Genomic DNA, 18244 nt, shown 5'->3' on the forward strand with positions numbered 1-18244 from the left:
CCCTAACTAATTAAAATAACAAGGAACTCTTTTGTAAGCTAGGATTAATAATATATGTAAGAGTTTTATTGAACCATTTACTGTTTTTTCCGAGACAGTGAAGATATTTTCAAGTTCTTTCACTAACGCTTCCATTTTCCTTTTAAAATGAAACATTCCTAATTAAAGCCTAACACTAGATAGAGAAAAATGCACAAGTCCTGTGTGTCCAGGTTGGTAAAATATCACAGCACAAACCCATCCGTGTAATCATCTTCTATGTAGATAACTTTGCCAGCACTCTAAAGCCCCCTCATGCTTTTCCCAAGGGCTCCTCCTTCTCTGCTTCCCAAAAGAAACCATTGTCTTGGCTTTTATTTTTTTTACATTTTTTAACGTTTATTCATTTTCTGATAGAGACAGAGTGTGAGTGGGGGAGGTGCAGATAGAGAGGGAGACAGAATCTGAAGCAGGCTCCAGGCTCTGAGCCTTCAGCACAGAGCCTGACACGGGGCTTGAACTCATGGACCATGAGATCATGACCTGAGCTGAAGTCAGACGCTTTACCGACTGAGCCACCCAGGCACCCCCCACTTTTTTTTTTTTTTTTTTTTTTTTTAACGATGGCTTTTAACACCATAGATTAGGGATACCTATTTTTGAATTTTTTTTTTTTAAGTACAATATTCAGGTTTTTAACCTGTGTGGATTCTTTCACTTAACATTATGTTTATGAAATTTCATCCAAAGGGTTGCAAGTAGCTGTAATTTCATTTTCATTACTGAATGCTGCTCCGTTGTATGAATACACCACAATGAAAACCCCAATCTATTGTTCATGAGCATCTGAGTTATTTCCATTTGTGGGTTGTTACAGATATCACTACCATTAACAGTTTCACACATGTCTCTTGGTATAAACATTCACCTTCAGTAGATAATTCCAAACAGATTTCCAAAGTGGTTGTAGCAATTTACAATCTCACCGGCTCTGAATAGGGTTCCCACTTTACATTTTAGTCTCAATTTTTAATGTTTATTAGCAAGGTTGGGAGCTCAGAAGCATCACCTCTGTCCGAATGCAGCGTAGGGATTTTATATATTCCACCCCAGGTAACTAAGCTGTCTTCGGGGTCTCTTGTCATTGTGACCTATTCCCTAAATGTAACTGTTCACACCCTGGCTGGAAGTGTATGCTATGAACATAGATAATTTAATAACATATGGCAGCATACCAGTGTGATGATTTCATGTATGAAAACCACTTTAAAATGATGTTAATAAATCATTGTTGATTCACTGGCCTGAAAAGAGCAATGTCAAAGTAAGCCATTGAGAGGATGAGACATTAAGCCTGGACACTGTGCTAAAATGAACACTGAGGTCTTCCTAATGCATCTAATGCTTATCATAGTGTTTGGATGAAAGATATCAGACCTTTTGCAATACATCACTCTAGAAGGTAGCATTAATTAAACAGACAACAGGTGCCTGAAACTTCTGACCCATTTTTTTTTAAGTAGGTCAAAGCCTCTTATTAAAGTTCCTTATAAATCCTAACACTCTTATTTCAGAAATCCTTATGAACTATTCCTACTTTTTACTCAGTTAAGAGAAAACCTGTGAGATATGATCATTTACCTTAAATAATCCTGGGTCCAGGAACAATTCCAGAAATAAATTTGCAAAATTAAATGTCTATTACTTTAACTTGTCTTTGAAAAGTTCAGTGAGACTTTGGAGATGGTGTGGAGTAGAAAAGAGAATGGCATTCTTAATTTATTTGTAAGTAATGTACATGTATCTATAATTTTTCGTCTTGCTGATGTTAAGGAGAAACTGAACAAGCAAGTTCAACCTGTAGCCTTCAAAGAGAACCTCCCCTCTTTGCCTCATACACCTTAAATGGGTGAAGAAGAAATGGAGATGTAATCTCTCAATAATGAATGGAAGATTAAGAGAGGCTTAATCTCTATCGTATTTCCAGTACCCAAAGTTCTTTTCTCCCCCACAGTTTCTTTAACCACAAAGTCCATTATCAACCTCTTGATTTTCTTTTTTTCTCTTTTTTATTACATGAATGGTCACTAATTTCCAAAACGGCATCAGTGTTCTTCATTACCTTTTCTTTGGCCCATGGAGTCATGTGTAGAATGGTGCTGATATCAAGTGTCTGGTGATAGTAAAGAAAAATAAACATACCCAGTAACCTAAAAGTGAGGTATTCATGTTCAAATCTACTCATGCTGTCTTCTTGCCATTTGCTCTCCACGGCATCCATTGACTTAGTTGATTTAGATAATACATTTGGCATAGACCCTGGCGAGTTTTTCAAGAAACACTAGAAATCCTTGGTAGGCAGTGAAAAAGAAGGAAAGCAAGAGTGGGTTAAGGAAGGAAGAGGAAGTATGGGCAAATGAGAGTCCCTCTTGTACATTTTCATAGGCCTAAGTCAGTACACGTGTGACCGGTAGGTTTAAAGAGGGGTCTTTTTATGCAGGCAGAAAGCAGCTTCCTCCTGTCCCTCAGACTGAAAACCCTCTGTCAGGGAAGGGTGGAGACTTCTCAGCTATCTTCCAGTCTGACCCCCACCCCCGCCCCAAGCTACTCTGGCTGCTCTAGAGTTGGGGAAGAGAGGAAAAAGAAAGGGTAGAAAAAGTCTTATTTGACTGGAATGGTTTGATCTGAACCTTATATACGTAAATAATAATAAAAGTAGATATATCTGAAATTTTGCACTTAGTGAATATTTAAAACTGACTTGTGTGTGTGTGAGCTGTTATTGTGGATCTCATGTGTGAATATCACCTCCCCCACCTTCCCATCACTGAAAATTGCTCACTTGCAGTTTCCTTAACTCCGGGAACCCTTCCATCTATTTACAACACCCCCTTCGGCAAGATCTTGCTGGGCAGAAGGGGGGCTGGGCAGGAAGAATGAAGGTTATATTATAAAATTTGTTCAGGGGTCTGAGTCTGAAAACAATCACTGGCATGAATTTTAATTTTCAACCATTATATTTCATCCTTACATTAGATAACAAATGATTAAAAGGTACAGTTGGGGTTTGTTGTTGTTTTTGGCAATGGCAGCTTTCTTTCTAGGTTGTTAAAGATGTGAAATTAATGGGGCACCTGGGTGGCTCAGTCAGTTAAGCATCCGACTTCATCTCAGGTCATGATCTTAGAGTCTGTGAGTTCAAGCCCCGCGTCAGGCTCTGTGCTGACAGCTCAGAGCCTGGAGCTTGCTTCAGATTCTGTGTCTCCCTCTCTCTCTCTGCCCCTCCCCTGCTCATGCTCTGTCTCTCTCTGTCTCAAAAATAGATAAAAACTTTAAAAAAATATTTTAAAAAGATGTGAAATTAATAATATACATCCTTGAAACTTGATTTACTCTCTTCTCTCTTCTTTTTACAGTGAGAAAACAAAAATCCAAGTTTATACAGTTAGTTTGTAGCAGATTAAATTCTAGAAAGAGGGTCTCCTACATCCTAGGCCACTGTTCTTTCAACATTGTGCCTTTAGGGTGGATACTTAAAAAAATGATTGGTTTATGAGTGATGCTAGTGTTTCTTTGCCTGGCCTATCTTAAAGTACTTTAAATACCTTCTAAAGTACTAAGTCCCTTAGTACTGTTCTAACTCGACTCTTAAACCATCTTTTAAAAAAAAAAAAAATGCTTATTTTATTTATTTTGAGACAGGGGAGGGGCAAAGAGAGAGAGGAAGAGAGAGAATCCTTAGCAGGCTCCATGCTCAGTGTGGAGCCCGAGTCAGGGCTCAATTCCACAAACCGTGAGATCAAGACCTGAGCCAAAATCAAGAGTTGGACGCTTAAGCGACTGAGCCACCCAGGTGTCCCTTAGCTAATCTTTTTAAGATTGTCTTTTCCAGCTTAAGTGAAGGCAGAGGACAACTGATGCCAGAGAAATTGTGACATTTTTAAAAAGAAGTTTAACTAAGGAATCTAAAGGTCCCTTACAGTTTAAATAGTGAGGAAATTGTGTGCCTGTATTTATGACACATATTGCTATGACGATTTCCGGTTTTCCTGAGGAACAAAGGTGGAGGCCAAACAATTGCATACTTAATGATAGTGTTAAATTCTCCATGCTACTTAAAATCCGTATACTAGCATTGCTATAATCATCAATTCGTAAACTAAATATGAATTGATAGAAAAATTTAAATTCTAGGCCATTCCTCTTGCCTTATTTTTTATTTTAGTATTTCTCCCTATAAAGTATTCTTTAAAATGCTTAAATAATTACTGAATACATTTGGCATTCTTGGTAAACATAGGATTTGTGGTTATGGTATTTCTTACTCTGGAAAGACTTTATTCAGGCACCAACTGCAGTTAGATTATGCAAGTATTCTAATTACTTTGAGTGGAAATGATTCTTTTTCAGAACGTTTTGTAATAGTCCTGCTAAACAACTTAAAGTCATTATTTGGTCCTTCCTGGCCTCTAAGCTTATTCGAAATTGAAAACGTAGCTTTGCGCAGTGGCAGCTTAGTAGCCAATGAGGTTTATCCGAGGCGCGATTATTGCTAATCGAAATTGAAAATGTAATTGGAATTATTCTTCTTTTTCAATATTATTTTTGCTGTAACTCATACCTCTCTCTTCCTCTCTTTCTGTCTCTCTCTCTCTCTCTACACACACACACACACACACACACACACACACACACACGCATATGCACATGGATACACATAACATATTTTATAGAGTTTTATTTATAGTTCTCTCTCCCAGGTATTTTAAATTTTTTTTTAACGTTTACTTATTTTTGAGACAGAGAGAGAGAGAGAGAGAGAGAGAGAGAGCATGAACGGGGGAAGGGCAGAGAGAGAGGGACACAGAATCTGAAGCAGGCTCCAGGCTCCGAGCCATCAGCCCAGAGCCCGACGCGGGGCTCGAACTCACAGACCACAAGATCGTGACCTGAGCTGAAGTCGGACGCTTAACCGACCAAGCCACCCAGGCGCCCCATCTCCCAGGTATTTTATATATAATACATTTGTGTATCTAAGCAATTTTTTTATACTGATGAAATATCATCATCCAATACTTACAGGCTTATAGAGCCACCACGGAAGAATAAGTGAGCAAGCATTTTGTTATTTTAGAGGGTCAAACTAAGACCAATATCTAGAAATTACTGGAAGCAGATCTCAGCACAACAGAGATTATGGCTTTCTCCCAATCAGAACTATTAAAACATAGAAATGGCTTCTTGGTGAGGAAGTGAGGCCTCTATTAACAGAAGGATTTAAGCAGAGCCTGATTTTATTTGTATTGAGAGAATCCTAATGGGCTTTAGTTGAAGTAGAAGACATCTATAATTCCTCCAAACTCTAGGATTTTAAGATTCTTCTTTAGTTCTGAACCCAAGTCACAAATCCATATTCAGAAATGCAACTATATAACTTTAAAGGATTTGCTAATAATATGTCTGCTCCAACAACGGCTAATTGGGTCCCGATCAGGTCTGACCAGGAATTACTGCCAAAATGTACAATTAAAAATTATACAACTTGGGTGCGGGCTCCAGAGATCAAGTGTTACTTCTGAATCTGCGCTGGTGACTTGAACTAGCTAGTTTCCCTCGGAGCACCGAAGTCTTAAGGCTTTGGGTTGAGAAAGATCGGGGTGTGAATGAGCTAGAGCCTTGCCCTATGAAATGAATGGCTGCAGCCACTAGCTCAGTAAAGCTTAAAGCAAAAGGAAACCTGTTACATTTCTCACAAGATTTAGTGTCACTGTTCATATTTATTGGAAAGTGATAACTGAAAGGTTTATTGAATTCTGAAGTGATTTTTATTTTAATCATTTATATCCTCACCTGCTTTCAAGTGACATATTAGATTATATAGATATTAGATAATATGAGATATTATGATCTTCTGTTCCATAATGAAACCAAACTTTTGTTTCTGTAAATATACATTAGGAATGGTTATGTCAGCCAAAATGCAAATATGCAATGCAATGGAGTGACAGTCAATTAAAACAACATTTTTTTCCATATAGTAAATGACATAACTAACTTCCATATAGTAAGTAACATTTAAAGGGACACTAGTAAGTGACATTCTTTCCTGTTTCTAGAATCTGGTACTATTCTAGAATAGAAGAAAAGAGTTTCAGGATATAGTTCAGTGTAAGGGGTTCTTTGCAAGACTGGTTTGGGTCCGCAGCTTCTAAGAGGATTCGTTATGATACCTCTATCAGTTGTTTGTTTGTTTGTTTGTTTTAAACTGACTAGAGTTTTTACTACTTTGTATGATGTACTGATAACGTAGCTTTAGAAGTCATACTATTTTATACCATGTAACAAATACAATAAAACTTGTCCTAACAGAACCATAATCTTCCCCTATGGACCAAGTATAGTTTCTACTGAAAGCCAAGGGCATCAGAGCAGGTGTAGTAAAATCATTACACTTTGTTGCTGAGTCTCTTCTCACAAAAGAGGATGTCAATGACATGAGCAAGGAGACACAGCAGGTTTTTCCGGTCCTTACCCATCTGGCTGGGGTGGTACAGAATCCCTGTTTTGACTTGTACACTGGCAGATTTTATTATGCAAGCTGTGTATCTCAGCATTCACCACAACCTTGGGGACAGCCAAGTGTCACTTTATTCCTGAGTTCATGGTGAAGAACTCACTTTAAAACACAGGGAGAGCTGGGTAGTGATGTGGGTTGCATCACGGTCTCTAACCCAATATTTCTTAGATAAGATCTTTCTAACCAGCTGATTAGATGGTGGCTTTGTGGCATTTGGCACATTCATTTTCAACAGGATGTATCTGTTTAGTACACCCACCTGGTTCCTGTCAAAGAGATGACCCATTCAGAGAAACAAACAAAAATCTAGAGTTTCCGGGATACAATTGAAAGCAATAGGACTATGTATCCCCTCACCCCCCAAAAGATTGTGTGGTATCTTCTCAGGAAATTCACTTAATATTATAAAGATAAAATGAATTTATCTGACATTTTCAAAGACATGTCATACTTGGGAATTTTCCGAATGTTCTGAACTAAAACAGAAGCTTTTTAATAAATGTTGGTTAAATGAAAAAAAAGGGGGGTGGGGAGGGAGTTCCTTAGCTGATGTAAGTTTAGGTTAACAAACTCCTTGAAGACAAGGACTAAAATCCAGTCCACATAATTATTAGGTGGTCTAAAATTGTAGGCTGGCTTGAATCAAAGGAATCTGTCTTGTGTGGAAAGCTCTGCCGGCCCTTCATTTGTGAGCGAGCAGAGTAGTCCACACATGACATATTATTTGCACAATGTCGTGTGAGGCGGGAAAGGCTGACTATGGTCCCATAGCACTTTTTCCCATTAGATGATACTAGAGTGCCACAATAATGCTGTACTTGAAACTTAGGCTTTGGAGTTGCCCCATAGGTGAGAATTAAATCTCACAAGTCTTCCTCCAACATTATTCAATCTGAGATACTTGGAGTGAAAGAGAGCACTGTTTGTAATTACATCAGGACAACACAACATCTTGACTATACAAAAAACAGTGTGCTCAATTCTGCTAACCCACCAATGCAGAAGGGCCGTTAGGAGCCCCAGCTTTACCCTGAGGGATTAACTATGTCTTTTGAGGCTGCAAAATAGGTGACAAGATTTGAGATTTGTAGCACAAATATTCTTTATCCCACCTCCTAAATTAGACCCAAACCAAGATCATGGTTGCCCTCCATGGTAATACCTACTCGGCCTCCCTGTTCCTGTATGAAATCACAGCTTTTAGCCAACCCAGAAAACAAAATGTGGTTCGCTGGAAACTCAGATCGGTTTCTTACTCTTTGTTAATGTGTGAGTCACTTAATTGAGAAGCTTGTGCTGTAAAAGGAGGAATGCGGGGATACGAGAGGCAGGACAGCACAGGGAAATGTGTGAGAGTAAAACCAACCTTTCATTACACGCTGTTGAATTTATATCTTTAAGTGTGGTCAATGCAATGTGAACAAAAAGTGTCCTATGGTGTTTACAAGTGGACGAACAAGAGGTATCCATCCTGTCGCTTGACTCCTTTAAAGCAGGGCACAGAATCAGCTTGGTGCTGTTTTGCGGGCACAGTGTATGTCTCTGAGGGGTTACAGAGTAGCTCTTCCTACCACTAAGTAAAGACGACCAGAGTTAGGATTGAGAAGGGTGTCTTCAGTCAGATTTAGGTAGGCTATTAAATTCTGATGATTTTTCTTAAAAGCTAATTCAGACGAAAGGAAGCTATGGGCCTGACCCATCAGGATAAATGGCCCAGAAGCAAGCAACCCTGTGGTTTTGTAGATTTGACTTAAAAATCGAGTCTTATGGGGATACCTGGGTGGCTCAGTCTGTTAAGCGTCTGACTCTTGATTTTGACTCAGGTCGTGATCTCATGGTTTGTGACACTGAGCCCCCAGTCGGACTCTGTGCTGTCAGTGTGGAGCCTGTATGGGATTTTCTCTCTCTCTCTCTCTCTCTCTTTCTGCCCCTTCCCTGTGCACTCTCTCTGTTTCTCTCAAAATAAATAAACTTAAAAAAATAAAAATCCAGACTTAAGGATAAATACTAATAAAGAAAAATGATCAAACTGTGTTAGAATCTGGGGGAAAATACTTAAAGTATACTACATGCAAAGTGAGACTGAAAAAATGGGGAAGTATAATTTGCAAGGAGAGAATTTGGCCTCTTCCCATGGAAAAATCTGATTTGGAGGTTTTTTGTTTTTGCAATTTTCAAAGGGTAAAGCTACCCTTTATGAACTTGTCTGTGTGCCTGGGGCTGGAGCAGCCCCAGACTTTGTATATAATTTAGTGCATATTGGGAGGGGCAGTTTGGCTGGAGCTGGGCTTGAGGAGATTGAGGTAGCTAAGGGATTTGTTTTGAGGCTGTGCTGCCTGGTAGGCGCAGTGTTTTTACTAAGATTTTGTGCTTGTTGGGGTGAGTTTACAAGCATCTTCCTGCTCTATTTCAAGATGCCCCCTTACATGTCGTGTTTTAGATCCAGAACACTTTGAATACCACCCACATGAGGCATGAAAGGGCTACGTATTTCTGCAATCCGTTGCCATGAGCTAATGGCAAATGTCATATCCCAAACTATATGTCTGGACAGTAGAAAGATCTATGTCGGCAAGCAAAATGGATTGATCTTACACTGAGCTGAGCCACCATATCCCCTGCCTTATTTAAAACCAACAGCATTTTATTATAACTTTAAAAAAAATTTATAACTTCTCCTGTAACTTTTGCAATGTCTCATTTTCTCTCTATTCTCACATCCAGTTAATTTAGCAAGCACATACTTCTGATTAATTATTTAAGCAACTAGAAAGTTTTCATGGTTACCCATTTACAGGCATGTTGGGTAGGAATCAAACTACTTTAAGTAAAAAGACAAAATTCGTAAAGTAATTCCATTTTTATAAATGCTTTCATGAGAAATAATTTCATTACCAAACATAAAAGAAAACAACTTTCCACTGATGGAATGGTGGCTTGCCGTGGCTGGATATAAGTTAATATTCCGGGTGTTCCTTAAGCTGCACAGCTTGCTGACCTTATTCTCATCTGGGAAGTTTTGCTGCTACAGACAACTGACATGATGCAGATCCTTGCTCTATCCACTTACTAGGATTTTCTTTTGGAACTGATTCCAAATGGGGTTTTCTTAAGGAATATCTGGTTTTAGGCTGGGTATGCAAAGCATGGAAGGGAAGGACATGGAAGAATCAGGGTCAAACAACTGGTTATAAAATTTAAGAAAGAAATTAGATTGAAATAAACATGGTATCCATCCTCCCTACCCCATTCGAAGTCTTCTTTTCCAGTGAGCAGCCAGAAAAATAGCGACCTCAGGTTAATTAGAAAAAAGTCTCAATGTTGAGTACGATGAGTTTTGGAGTGAGTTTGTCTGATTTTCTGTCTTTTCTATATATTTTTATATTTTTATGGAGATATAATCAGAAATCCTCATGTAGGGAAGTGAAAGTCACTCTGATGTATCGAAACCATATGCAAGTTCTTGCATACTTTACAGCTTTGCTATTCAAAGCATGGTCCCCAAACCAGTAACAGCTTCACCGGGGAGTTTGTTAGAAATGCACGATCTTGTGTCCTGCTGTGGAAACTACTGAATCTGCATTTTAACAAGATCCCTGGGTAATTTGTTTGCACACTAAAATTTCAGAGGTATTGCTTTATAGTGTTCTCTTTGCCCATTCCCGGCCTCCTTTTTGCTTAATCTGCCCATGTACTTAGAAAAGAGTCAGTTGTTTGAACATGGATTGCTTTGCGTATTTGCTGCAATGATTGCTTTTGATGTGGTGCTCTTTCTCTACCAGGTGCAAACTTTTAGGCCACCAGTGCTTGGGGTCCTTAGGAAATGATTATGTGCTATAATCAACTTTGTGGGAGGCACATTTATCTACTCAAACTGTAATTAGGAAGTTGTGTTTAAATAAAATTACACAATACACACCAAACTTTTGTGTGAGATTGTGGAATGTGAAGCTGACCAACTACTAACATTCATCAAAGAAAACCAAAGAGAAATATTCTGTTTCACCACTAGGTGGAAATAGAGTAACTGTGAGCATATTTTTCAGGGCCATGAGCTACTACAGGAGGTAAGCTGAAAGGAACCTAAGAAATCATTTGGTGTAATTCTTACCTCCTTAATTTCAGAGCTGAGAAAACTGAGTTTTGAGAGATATTAAGTGAAACTGCATCTGTCTTACAAATGGTAGGCCTCTACAGCTACAGTTGGAAGAGTTGCTGGTAATTCTTGATCTTTCAACCATTTTCATCTATATGAATAATGTGTTATTAGTCCTTCAGCATGACCAGCACAGTCACTTACATTTGTCAGGATAGGTTTAAGATAAAACTATTTTTCTTTGTCCCTAGATTATATATTTAGCAATATTTATATATTTAGTAATATAATCTCAATCAAGCGGCAATGCTCCTTTTTGCAATAAAGAGATATACTCAACTATCCCATAGAGTCATGCAAGATTTTAATCAGATTTGTTTTTACAACATTTTTGGTTTTTACATTGCATATTGGGTTCAAGTTAAGTAGCCTAGAACAGAACTTCAGTTAGCAGGTTAAGGAAGTAGTTAATGCTTTTCAGAACTTGAAATCCATTACCATTATTTTTAAGAAAGGAAGGGAATCTGAATTTAGGGCTTGAGGGACATTAGAAACAATCTACTCCAATCTCTTTCTGTATATACATTACAGGTGAGAAACATCAGAGAACAAGGGATTAAGTGTGTCGCCCACAGCCACAAAACAATGACCATGCCCTTCTTTGTTTCATGAGAGACTCTAGCAGGTATTTCGGCCTATATCTTTCTGTTGTTTGTTGGTGTGTGTTAACCACAAAAGGATTATTTCCACTCATTACCTCAAAGAGTGTGTTTAAAAGTTAAGTTTTAGGTAATACTTCTGTGTTCAAAAACTATTTCTTTTTTTTTTTTTTTTAATGTTTATTTCTTTTCTGAGAGAGACAGAGCATGAGCAGGGGAGGGGCAGAGAGAGAGGGAGACACAGAATCCGAAGCAGGCTCCAGGCTCTGAACTGTCAGTGCAGAACCCAACTGGGGCTCAAACTCACAAACTATGAGACCATGACCTGAGCCAAAGTCTGATGCTTAACCAACTGAGCCACCCAGGCACCCCTAAAAATGATTTCTTAAGTAGTTATGTATTAAATACTATTTTCCTTTTGATATTTCTGTAACATGGTTGATTATGATAATCTAAATATTAGTATTCCAGGACAGAGTCCTGGTCATTATCACCATGTTCTATACAAAAATGGATAAAACATGTTGAATCAGCACATCAAGCATGTAAGTCCAAACACACAGGAGCCGCCTCTCCAGGAGGCAGGGGCAGCAGACTGTCCTGAGTGTTTGGAAGCCACCATTTGGATCGCTGACTGAGCAAATGGCCTGTTCAGCTGCCCTCAGAACTTGAACATCTTCCAGCAGTATAGCCTCAGGTGTGGGACATGTGGGCTCTTAATGGCACAACGATGTGGCCTGAGTCACTCAGTAGTAAAATGGTACCACAAGAAAAACTGGGGTGACCCTACAATGAGGGCAGGGACTTGAAATAAAAGAGATACAGTGCAGGGGAGTAAATGTTGTGAGGCATGTTGGGAAATGACCAATCTCAGATTTCAGTTTGTTGAGGACGTACCTGAACCAGTATCTTGGTGTGGTTCTCTGTGAACTCTGAGCTCCATGAGCAGTCAGCTACAGGCAGCCAGGCACCGTCCTGTTTCACAAGGTCTGCAGTGAGAAGGACTGGACAGGGATCTGTCCACTCTGCAAACATTCGCTGTCTTATGTCCTCTTTCAAACAATTGAAATAACACTTGCAAAAATTTAGTGGAGCTCAGAGTTAATGGATGTAAAGTAACCAGGAAGCAGGGTGCCTGGGTGGCTCACCAGGTTAAGCATCAGGTCATGATCTCCAGGTCTGTGTGAGTTCAAGCCCCACATTGGGCTCTGTTGTGCTGACAGCTCAGCGCCTAGAGCCTGCTTCAGATTCTATGTCTCCCTGTCTCTGCGCCTCTCCCCCCACTCCCTGCTCACTCTCTCTCTCTCTCTTAAAAATAAGCCTTAAAATTTTTTAAGTAAAGAAAAAGTATGGGGAAGCATAGCCTCTAGCACAAGCAGACACGCAATAAATGGACCTTATCTCCATCACGGCAGCTGGGCTCTCTGTGTGGCAACTTTCTTACCTCATCCTAACCCACTCCCACAGGACCTGGGATCACAAAGTCAAATACTGCGACAGGCAGACTTTGAAAAGTAGAACGTTCTACACAACACATACAAGGTGTTATTATAATTAAAGGCAACGAGGAAACGCGCTGGAGTCTCAATTCTTGGGAGCCTGAGGGCAGGCTATGAAGGGCTCACTCAGCTAGGAATAGAAACGAGTGACATTCTTGAATGGTTACCTTTAATAGCAATGACAGTCACTTCAATTGAAACTTCTTAAGGAGTTGTAGTTTGTAAACTGAACCTCCTAGGACATCTTCCCCTGCCCTGTGCCTTCTGATAAAATCGTCTAACTCAAATCTAACTCACCCGCCCTGAGGCCCAAACTGGGCATGGGTGGAGGAGACTGGGGGGCGGTGGCCCGAAGAGGGGGAGAACAGATTCTCTCAGGAAGGTATGGGATGTGGGTTAGTCCGCTAAGAGCAGAGACGAGGTGGGTAAAGAACTCTATCGCTCAGCCAAACCACCACCTATCAACCAATTTCTGCCGCCCAAGCCCTGCTCGGGCTAGTGGATTCTTTAGGGTATTTCGAAGAAAAAAGAGTGGCGGCCTGCAGGGAAAACGGTGCGGCCCAACAGGGGTGGGACCGGGCGCCCCGGTGGCCCCTCTGGCTTCCCGGCCATGCGGAGGCGCTGGAACGTGCAGGCGCCGGCGTCCGGGGCGGCGTGGGGCGCGCCGGGCGAGTTGCCGCTTGCAGGAAGCGCCGGGGGGAGCCCCCGCCATCCTACCTCCGTCCCCGGGCAGGTGGAACGGGTTCGCATTTGGCGACCCGGGGAAAGAGGCCCTGGGGGCGTACGGGGGGGGGGGGGGGGCGGGGCGGGAGCGGGCGAGGCGCGTCTCTCATTGGCCTCTCGGTGCCGCCCGGCACGCGCCGCTTTATAAAGCAGCCACGGTTGCCGGCAGGTCGCAAGCCACGCTCCTGACGCCCCGCTCGGCTCCGCTCGCTCTGCACGCCCGCCCGCCAGCGCCCACCATGGCCACCCTTCAGCAGTTGGTAGGAAGATGGCGCTTAGTGGAGAGCAAAGGCTTTGACGAATACATGAAGGAAGTAGGTGAGGCTCCCGACCGTGCGGCGCCTGTAACGTGGCGAGCCTGTGTCTGTTCCTAGGTCCCCTTCAGCGTGCTGAGCCCAGCGGCGGGGCGTGTTCGGCCGCTACCCCCTGTACACCCATGCATCTCCCATCACCGCCGCCCGCCCCCCCCCCCCACCACCACGTGGGCAAGCAGCCCGGAGAGCAGCGAGCGCCTGCCGCCCGCCTGAGGATTCTCGACACGTTCTGTCTCCTGGGCCTCCCGGCTCTGCTTTCCCCTAGCCCACGCGGCAGCCACCCGCACTGCTTCTTGCCCTTGAGCGCGCTCCTCTTCCTCCCACCCCAGGCTTCACTTCTTTCGACCTCCTTCGGGCTGCCCCCGTAACTTTCCCTATTTTTCTCTTCCCGCTACTCCTCCTCCGACCCCCCGCCACCATCCTGCCTCTCCCAGTCGCCCCGTCGTGGCGGCACCCACTCCTTTCGCACCTTGCGCCGGCACTGCCTCATCTTTTGTGGCTAGATGGAGCACGGGTTCCCCCACCCCTACTCTCCTCCACGGGGGCGCGGGGCCGGGGCGCGGTTCCCCGCAGAAGCCCTTTGGAAGGTCCGATTGGGGCTGCCGCTTCAGCTTTCGTTCCGCCCTCGGCTGCCTCTCCCTAAACCTGCCGGGCGCTTGGGTTTGGTACGGGCATCCTCGTCCCCCGCCCTCTTCCCCCCTACCGCGCGGCGCTGAGAGGCGTGGCGCTGGCAACACCGACCTCGTGCTGGCGGTGCTGGCGCTGGCCGCCCTGAGCGCCGCGGTGGGCGGGTGGCCTGTGCCAGGGAAACGGCGAGGCCTGCTGAGCCTGGGTGGGGGGGGGGGTACCCTCCGCTGCCCTGCCCTCTGCGTGTTGAGGGTGAGGGGGTTTTACTGGAAAACCGCAGTCAAGCTGCAGAGCCCTCCTGCGGCTGCTTGCCAGCTGCCTGCCAGATGGGTGTGGCCCTGCAGAAGCCCTGGACTGCTTACAACCTTCCAGGAGTATGAGCCTCTGGAGGAAGATTCGAGTTTTCCCTCTCACTCTGAACTGTACTTGATTCTCTATTATTGTCCTTTTCTAGGCCAGTGGCAACGAGTATGCTCCTTGACACAATGGGTGGATTAGCAAACAAAAATGGACCTTTGTGGCAGGCCACTAGGGAGCTACTGTGGAGTGGGATCGAATCCTATAGTGTGGATCTTATCTGGAAAGGGGCTTCCTTTCTGGTGTAAAAATTACTACAAAGACCCTCTATTGAGACCTAGTCCCCCTGGCACTTCAGAAACACTCCTTCTTAGCCTTTATCCAAGACGATGACAGCTTAAGCTGGTTCTGTGGTGAATCTTGAGTGTATTTATGATACTGTGAGTAAAACTGGAATGCACTATTTTGGTGTATGTGCTGTAAGTCTATCTAGATCAAGAGAACTCTGGAGAAAGCCATTTACTTCATTCATATCCAGGAAATGTGTGTATGTGTTCACTTTTGTGAGGACCACATAATGCCATTTCTCTGCCCATTGAAAGTGAATGTGTTTACTAGATGGCTTATTTCCAGGGTTCTAGAGTCATGAAGGTTGTCAAGGCTCAATTCCTTAGGGGGCAGTCAAGGTGTGGGAAGAGCAGAGCCCTTTGTCCAAAGTGAGAATAAATAATCACTCACTAACAACACAAGGCACCAGCCCCCAAAATGACAAAAGAGAACGCATCAAGAAGACATTGCAGGGGCGCCTGGGTGGCGAAGTCGGTTAGGCGTCCGACTTAAGCCAGGTCACGATCTCGCGGTCCGTGAGTTCGAGCCCCGCATCGGGCTCTGGGTTGATGGCTCGGAGCCTGGAGCCTGTTTCCGATTCTGTGTCTCCCTCTCTCTCTGCCCCTCCCCCGTTCATGCTCTGTCTCTCTCTGTCCCAAAAATAAAAATAAAAAAGTTGAAAAAAAAAAAAAAAAAAAAAAGAAGACATTGCAAGCCTAGTTGAATTTTTAATCATCAAGCCAGTGATTTTTGCTTAGGTTGTGGTCTCGTCTGTGAAACCAGGGTTTGGCCTAGATCTAAGTTTCCTTGTAAATGTTAACGTTAAGGAGAAATACATAGATTATAAACTCAATATGATATCAATATAGTAATTGAGTTACGCAGCTCTGAAATGTTCACTGTCTTTGAGGGTAAATTTTTCCCAGTTTATTAGCATCATGATTGTGGAGTTAACTCTTAAAAAACTCTTGTGATATTTGAATAGAGTTGATTTGGATTTTGTGTAGTTATTAGTCAAAGATTTATCCAGGGCCTTGGATGTGTCAGACTGTGTGCTAGAGTCCTATAATACAACATTTGGCAGAATTGAGTAGATAGTTTTAGCAATCCAGATTTCTTCCCTGACTTTCTGAAGGCCAGCATAGCATGGTGGCCAAGAGCTGAGATTTAGAGCCAAACTGTCTGTTCTTTTGGTTCCCAGCTCCAACACTTCCTAGCTGAATGAGCTTCGGTAAGTAACTTCAGTGCCTCACTCTTTCCTCTTGTAAAATGGAGACAATGCTACCTCTCACACAGTTGTTGCAAGGCTTCCTATTAATCAATACATGTTAAGTTCTGGCACATGGTAAGCACTGGGTTTGTGTTTACACTTGTTATTGAGAAGTGAATAAGTGAAAATATGTAGAACATAGCAACTGCAGTTGAATTTTACTCTATTTGTTATGTAAACCATAGACTTGGTCTTCCTGTTATTTAACATGGGGTAACATTCTACAGGAGTGGGCATGGCTCTGCGAAAAGTGGGTGCAATGGCCAAACCAGATTGTATCATCTCTTCTGATGGCAAAAACCTCACCATAAAAACTGAGAGCACTCTGAAAACAACACAGTTCTCATGTAACCTGGGAGAGAAGTTTGAAGAAACTACAGCTGATGGCAGAAAAACTCAGGTCAGTCATAACTTAACAAAATCCATTCTAGATTTAAAGTCCATTCTAGACTTCTAGAATGATAGATTGTATTAATAATAGTCTTACTGTTTATGAGCAAAACTTAACGAAAAAGTCAAACTAGTTTATGAACTGAGTTTGACAAATTAGTGAAAGTACCAGCTTCATAACTTAGTGTATTTTGGAAAAATAGTTTAAGAAACATGAGAGAATGAGTGTCTCTTATAGGGGTCTAGATTGAAAAGCATAAACTATATTATGAATAGAGTCAGTATAGTTAATGAAGTGAACCCAGAAAGGAAAAGATGAAAAAATGTTGATTAAGGAAGTTACGAGTCATGGAAACTCTTCTTGTAACATACTTTGGAAGATTAAAAAGTGTTATTTTTGCAGACTGTCTGCACCTTTACAAATGGCGCGTTGGTTCAACATCAGGAATGGGATGGGAAGGAAAGCACAATAACAAGAAAATTGGAAGATGGTAAATTAGTAGTGGTAAGTGCCGATCTCCTTATTAGCACTCATAGTTCACTTAATTGTTCAATATCACTGATCGTGAACATGAGAACTTTAGATTTTGCAAATCAGGGCTTTCGTTTGCCATACACACATCATAAGCAAAATAATGGGTTCTAGCTTTTCAAACCCAGGAATTTTAGAATGTATTTTCTGGGGTGCCTGGATGGCTCAGTCAGTCAGATTTCCAACTCTCGATTTTGGCTCAGGTCATGATCTGATGGTTTGTGAGATGGAGCCCCACTTGGGGCTCTGTACTGGGCATGGAGCCTGCTTAAGATTCCTCTTCTCTTTGCTCCTGCCCCACGTGCATGCGCGCGTTTTCTCTCTCTCTCTCTCAAAAAAAAAAACCAAACCATTTTCTCCATCTATGAAGTAGATTACAAAGTTTCATAAGATGCTGACCCTAGTATTGAACTACTACCATTGTTCTGGGATGCATGACTAACCTAATTCTTTAATATCGTTCTTCTAGGAGTGCGTCATGAACAATGTCACCTGTACTCGGGTCTATGAAAAAGTAGAGTAAAAATTCCATCATCATTTGGACAGGAATTAGCTGTGAGGATGAACAAGCTCAGTTCAATGAGCAAATCTCCATATGCTTTTTTTTTTCATCACTGTGTTCAATTATCTTTATCACAAACATTTTACATGCAGCTATTTCAAAGTGTTGATTTAATTAGGATCATCCCTTTGGTTAGTAAATAAATGTGTTTGTGCTATGCCAGTGTTGTATGCTTTTTTAAATTTCATAGGAAATTAGTGGTGAATTTTAATAAGTATGAATTGAATAAATTCTGGAGTAGTCTTAAGGGTCCTAAATTGAGATAAATTTTAGTAATTTATATAGAGAACTACTTCTGTGGCAGATACACTACTAATCATTTAAGCTTGCCCTACACTATTAGAACTTTGTATCAACTCAAAGATCTTAAATTTCTGGCAAAGACTATTCTC

The 18244-nt window shown here is 42.0% G+C and overlaps 1 protein-coding gene and 1 pseudogene across 1 annotated transcript; both read left to right on the forward strand.

The window, feature by feature from the left end:
* Positions 1-4474: 4474 nt before the first annotated feature.
* Positions 4475-4599, forward strand: LOC128775384 (U4 spliceosomal RNA; annotated as a pseudogene).
* A 9091-nt stretch (positions 4600-13690) lies between these two features.
* On the forward strand, positions 13691-18014 carry FABP5 (fatty acid binding protein 5). The gene is made up of 4 exons (XM_053896110.1): positions 13691-13851; positions 16596-16768; positions 17162-17263; positions 17760-18014. The coding sequence occupies exons 1-4, from the start codon at positions 13773-13775 to the stop codon at positions 17811-17813; spliced, it is 408 nt and encodes a 135-aa protein (XP_053752085.1). The 5' UTR covers positions 13691-13772; the 3' UTR covers positions 17814-18014.
* Positions 18015-18244: the final 230 nt, after the last annotated feature.

This window comes from Panthera pardus, unplaced genomic scaffold (genome assembly GCF_024362965.1).
Source record: "Panthera pardus isolate Hobbes unplaced genomic scaffold, ASM2436296v1 HiC_scaffold_7, whole genome shotgun sequence".
Lineage (NCBI taxonomy): Eukaryota > Metazoa > Chordata > Mammalia > Carnivora > Felidae > Panthera > Panthera pardus.

Coding starts and splice junctions, on each gene's coding strand:
- FABP5 (XM_053896110.1), top strand. CDS start 13,773: ATGGCCACCCTTCAGCAGTTGGTAGGAAGATGGCGCTTAGTGGAGAGC. Junction 13,852..16,595: donor CGAATACATGAAGGAAGTAG/GTGAGGCTCCCG, acceptor AACATTCTACAG/GAGTGGGCATGGCTCTGCGA. Junction 16,769..17,161: donor CTGATGGCAGAAAAACTCAG/GTCAGTCATAAC, acceptor TTATTTTTGCAG/ACTGTCTGCACCTTTACAAA.